This window comes from Pseudophryne corroboree, chromosome 1, assembly GCF_028390025.1.
Source record: "Pseudophryne corroboree isolate aPseCor3 chromosome 1, aPseCor3.hap2, whole genome shotgun sequence".
NCBI classification, from domain to species: Eukaryota; Metazoa; Chordata; class Amphibia; order Anura; family Myobatrachidae; genus Pseudophryne; species Pseudophryne corroboree.
In genome coordinates this window covers 145,488,572-145,494,571 of record NC_086444.1, presented here as the reverse complement: position 1 = coordinate 145,494,571, position 6,000 = coordinate 145,488,572, and the positions used below count along the sequence as shown (strand labels likewise).

General features: G+C 42.2%; 1 protein-coding gene across 1 annotated transcript in view; it reads right to left on the bottom strand.

The window, feature by feature from the left end:
- Positions 1-306: 306 nt before the first annotated feature.
- The window catches only part of CD180 (CD180 molecule), a 153,907-nt gene continuing 148,213 nt past the window's right edge, over positions 307-6,000 (bottom strand). Inside the window, exons 3-4 of the mRNA XM_063913099.1 lie at positions 4,360-4,526; positions 307-2,121 (exon numbers count right to left, since the gene is read on the bottom strand). Coding sequence (XP_063769169.1) covers positions 381-2,121; positions 4,360-4,526 — 1,908 coding nt within the window. The 3' untranslated portion in view covers positions 307-380. The remainder of the gene's footprint in view (positions 2,122-4,359; positions 4,527-6,000) is intronic.

The window sequence follows — 6,000 nt, the reverse complement described above, 5'->3', positions numbered from 1 at the left end:
GCGAAGAAGTAAGTTAGTGCCCTGAATGGGGGATAGGCAGTTTGTTGTTTTCATTTCATTTATGCTGCCAGTAAAGCATTACTGTCATTTATTTACCTGAAAAGCTGTGATTGGATCATAATTAAGCACCTACACACCGAACCAATGAACCCCTCTACCGAGTTAATTACCCCAGATTATCACAGTACTGTATGTTATGTACAATCAATTACAAAACTAACAATAATTTGCTATTAATTTTATATTTTTAGTGATAATATAGAAAACAGGAAACTGTTTATCAGTCATTAAAAATTGAAACCTGAGTCAATAACTTTATTTACAGACCTAATTTGAGTCATTGATAAGAAATATTTACATGGAACAGTTAAATATGGTGACTAAATGGAAGAATACATTCTTTTCTTGTACAGCTTTATAATGAACACTGCTACTAACATTGCACCTACCAATACAAGTATGATGATTAATATTAAATATGAGGTAGACATTCCACAAATGACTGTAGCTTTAGACAGCTCTGTACCATTTAGCGATGGTGGAGACCCACATAGGGTCTTTGTCTTGTCTTCAAAAATGTTTTCATGTTTTTTGTACCAGGATAAAAATTCAACATTGGAACATGAGCAATCAATGGGATTTTGGCTTAAATTGATGGTGCTTTCATCTGTTATATTCTGCAGCAATCCAATAGGAATAGTTGTGATCATGTTGAAAGCTAAATTTAAGTAAATGTGACTCAGATTCCAAAATGCATTTGTGCTAAATAAGGTTAGTTTGTTGTGACTTAGGTCCACATACTTTAAGTGCAACAGTTTTAGGAAGGCCTCTCCCTCTATGGTTTGTAAATCACAGTTAGATAATATTAGTTTGTCAAGCTTTACAACATTTGAGAAGAGATTGTTCCTCCGGAGAGTTGCATTTTGAAATGAACTTTTGTCCATATTTAGGAAAATAAGGTTCTTTAGACCATCAAACAAATGTATATTGCTGGTATTAACATAACTTTGAGACAGGTTGAGGACTCTCAGATTAGCTAAATTGCTGAAAGGACTTACAGATTTACCTGTCAATAAATGGGCATGTGTGAAATCGAGAACTTCTAGCTGATCGTTCTCTGGAAAGGCCGGGCTGTCTAAGGAAAGGATGGATCCATAACTCAGATTCAAGTGATTGAGACTATGTAACCCAGTAAACTGAGCACTGCAGCATGCCATTTGTCCAAAGTCATTGTGGCTCAGGTCAAGATATTGAAGTCTTGATAGATCCTTCAAACATCCAGCTCCCAAATCCAAAGTGTGAAAATTTCCAACTATATGTAGATGCATGAGAAGTGGGTAACTATTTGAGCTTATATTGCAGAGGCTGCTGAATTTATTTTCATTTAAAATGAGTTCTCTTAGCACGGGACCATTGGTCAAACGTGGAAGTGAAACTATGTGAGTATATGTGAAATCCAAAATTTCAGTCTTGGTCAAACATGAAAATGTTTGAGGTGACTCATCAGTAAATTGTCTGACCTGAAGACTGACTTGCTTTGCTGAAACATTACACAGACCTCCTAGACTCTGTGGGAAAATATCCATCTCTGTATTGATGTCTATAAATGTGCCAATTTTAAGGATGTTGGTTGTTAGACCGTTAAGTCCATTTACAAGCAAGGACAAGTCTGTCTTCCAGGCACAGCCCATCAGATCCAAACTGTAGAAGTTACTTGTGTTGAAAGAGTTTGGCTCAATGTACTCAATATTATTTCCCTTTAAAATTAGAGTCAAATTGTTGATTTGCTTTAGAAACTGTGAATCTTCTACCGTTATTTTGTTTATACGGTTTAATTCAAAGTTCATGGTCCTCAAGTTCTTTAAAGTTAAACCTTCCGGAAGTTTTATAGATGAGATAGAATTGCTTCCCACGTGCAAAGTTTCTAAGTTTGGTAAGTTTATAATCGGAACAAATTCTAAGTCCAATATAGAAGTTTCCTGCAAGTAAAGATGTCGTAGAGATGTGGCTCCTACAAAAGCAGAATCTGCGATGTACAGTATTGGATTCCCCGTCAGCATAACTGTGTGAAGCTTTGTATTGTTCCTGAAGACATCTTCATGGATCCAGGTGATACAGCATCTGTAAAGCAATGGTGAGATGGTTTCATATACCATGGGCCAGATGTAATGAAGTCCCGAGTTGGCCCGAGGTGTAGGTTCTAAGCCGAACTCAGATTTATTTATTTTTTTATTAAATGACAATCATGTACAAGGCAAAACCATGCCTTATAAATGATTGCCACTTTAAAAAAAACCAAAAAAAACCCAGAGAGTTCAGCTGGGAACCTGCACCTCATCCCAACTCGGGCTTAAATACATCCAGCCCCATATTTTCTCTGATTCTCAAATGTAGTTCCAGCAGAAAAGACAATACACCAGGAATATGCTTATTGATTTGAGATTAAGGAACATTTCCTTTATTATTGCAAGTGCTTTAGGTCCTCTATTATATTAATCCGCATGTTTGCTATATGTTTATTTTTAACACTTTTTCACAGATTGTTCAAACAAACAAATTGGGGCGTATAGTCCCTCATGCCCAGAGTAACACGTCTCTGACTGCATTTTAAAACCATTTTTTTCTTCTTAAATTACTATGGTACTATGGTAAAGCCAGTGCCTTTGAGAGCAATGATGAGCCCAGGTAATGGGGAGACTATAAAAATGAATGAGGTCCTGATGCCCATAAAACTTTCTGACTGTGTTATCATGTGTATGTCTCTTCTGTTAGTCTGAATCCCTGTCCGGTGTTGGAGTGTCTGTCTGTTTCCCAGTCCTGTCAGTGTGTTTGCCTCCTAGCTCTATCAGTCTGTCTGTCCAGTTAGTAAATCTGCACAAGGTCAGCATGCTGACGGCACTTCCCCGAAAGGGAGTGAGGCTTCATGTTTTTCAGCACATTTTAATTGTATTGGAGGCATGCCCAGTGACAGCGGCGTCACTAGGGTGTGCGGTAGGTAAGGGCCGCTCTGGGGTGTCAATCTATGATGGGGTGTGACCAAAATGCCGGCTCCTCCCCAGTGACAGGAGCCAGATGCTGCACTGCAGCTAGTCAAGCTTTAGGGGCAGGCGAGCATCTCCCAGACCCCCAGAGTGGGAAACCAGAGGTCGGGCAGTGACGCCACACCCCTTTCCACGAGGTCACACCCTCTTTTTTGCTGGTGCGTGCCTACACAGTGTACATGAGCCGCACCAAGTGTCACAGGCCATAGAGACGTCCGGACCAGTGCTTCCCAACCTTCTGGAGTACCCCAAGTTCCTCTTTAGTGTTTATACACTGTTCTGCTAGGGAGAGGGAGCCATGCCAACCTTTACCCTGCCCACAAAACCAGGAAAGTTGGTAGGTCTGGGTATGTGAGTATTTTTAAGTTATGTTCACTATTTGTACTTTTTATTTAGTGACTAATGGTTTATGTGTTTGTGAATTTGTAAGTTTACAATATCAAGCAGCTCAAACACACTAGATAACCATGAAAATCTAAAACAGCATTACTTGCAGTCCAGTCAGCGGCTGTCTCTATGTAGATGTAACCTGCTGCTTATTTACTGCAGCCCTGAACTTACCTTAACATGCTGTGGGGCAGATGGAGCCACAGTAACTTACCTCCCAACTGTCCCGATTTTGGTGGGACAATCCAGTTTTTTGGGGACTGTCCTGCTGTCCCACCCGCGGGCTGCAGCGTCCCACGGTGTGTGTGTGTGTGTGTGTGTGTGTGTTGGGGAGCAGTTGTGAGGCTCCTGTCACTCGCAGCTCTCCCAGCAGTGAATAGATACTGAGTGCATGCAGATACTGTGTGCATGTCTATTCACGGGAGACATAGGGACTGGGGGCATGCCAGCAGCTCATAGAGTGCTGGCCATGCCCCCTCAGTTTTGAAAATGGGGGGGCGTGGCTCCCAATCACGGCACTCTAACGAAGCAACAGCCCCTTTTCCGTAAACCAAGCCCCCTTTTTTGGTTGTGCATGGATTTGCCGCGCGAGGGAGTCCCACATTACCAGCTCCAGATATTGGGAGGTATGGCGTAACGTCACTGCAGGTAAGATGTTATTTTATAATGTGGGGGAAAAAAACATTTTACTCTTTTAAATAGAATCTTATTGGATAAAACTGTGTGCATACGCTAGTGTTTGGACATCAGCCGTATTTGTTACGTATGCAAAACATCCAAAACTTAGCACTGAGCCTAATACTTGCTTCTGCAAACTTACCTTTGGCGTGCACAGAGATGCAGACTGAAACAAACATGAGGTACTACAATATATATTTTTTTAAATATATTTGCATCAACAAATAATGGGGAAGTAAATGAAATGTTTTACCTTGATAAATCTAAATATTCCAGTTTTTCTAGATGACCGAAAGTCCACTGATAGAGAGCAAAGAGTATGTTAAAACTGAAATCCAGACTCTCAATGCTGGTGGGTAGGCTGTCTGGTATTTCCTGCAGTCCTAGACCCTCACAGCTGTAGCTTTTATTGACGATGATCTGAAAATTGAATGCAGATAAAAGAATTACATGATACAGAAATAGTACCGGTAATTAATATTGTTAATTTGTCACCACCAGTGGTCATGTTTGGCTATTTGTGTGTAGTAATTTTGCTAACGTGGCCACATTCTCCTCAGAATGTAGGGGAAGATATGGTTAGAATAAGTATAACACGCAGAGCTGCCAAAACATCAGATGGCCCCATGGCTAGAGAGTGGGTGTGGTGAAATGGGGCATGGCTAAGGGCTGGCTGACAACTGTTAACATATATAATATGTATATATAGTGGCAATAGGGGCAGTGTGCTACAAAGGAACTAGGGGTGTTTAGCTAGTAAGCCCAGGGATGTCATGCAAAACTGTGTGCTTAACCTGCTTGCTGATTTCCATGCGTCTCTCCCTGCAGCCTGACTGATCAAATCAGAACACCTGTGAAGAGCTCCCTTTCAAAAGGCAAGCTGGGAGTGTCAGTGTGGTCTGCCTATCAGTCTGGGAGGGGGAGGAGGATCTAGGGTATATGAGGCCTGTTTAGGCTATTTGTCTGAATGACCAACACCAGTTAGTGGCCAGTGACTGGGGAGTAGGTATTTGTTAGTGAGTGACAGGGCTGTGACTGTTTACTGTCTGAAAATTACTGGTTTGCGGTCATCCTGACTAAATAAAACAGTAATGAAGAAGTCCAGAGTCAGTGTGTGCCTCATCTACAGCATCTTTATCACAAGTGGTGTCAGTGCATGGGATGCTAAGGGAAGCTAGTTTCTTCCCAACCCATAAAGAAGCCAAAATGGTGGAAATACCAAAACTGCTCGTGAGTGGGCAGCAGCAGACTCAACAGCAGCAATTTCAGCAGCAGCTGGTACAGCTGCAACAACAGCAGGAATTGCGGCATTAACGGCTGCTGCTGCGATGCCAGCCTCAACAGCCGGGTCCTAAGGGAGGTGACCAAGCTTCAGAAAATGTCAGGTGACATAGAAGCCTTCATCGCCACCATCGAAAGAATGACAAATAGGGTACAATGGCCATTGAAAGTCTGGTTGGAGATGCTGGTGCTAAAGAAATTTAAATGGACCTTGATGAGAGGGAGTCGTCGATATACTTAACCTTAAAGACTGGGATACAGTCTCATGTCAGCTCATTGCTTCCGTGAGTGGTGTTTGTCCAAAGAAACTCCATTCAGAACTCAGTTGGCCCTTTGATCAAAATACTGAAGAAGTTGTTGAAGCCGGAGGAAAAGTCACCCCAACGGATCATTGAGCTGCTGGCGATTGACCACTGTGTCTGGACTTTGGACTGGGGTCTGCAAAAGTGGGTGATGCAGGCAGACCCCCCAAACCCCCAAAGAACTTGCTGCACTGGTAGAGAGAATTAGGGCATTGCAGCAAATGGCCAAGCCCCTTGGCTTTGTGCCAAAACCTGTGCCAAGTCAAAATCCGTGGTTGGCCGGGAACCACCTGGGCCCGACGTTGAAAAAC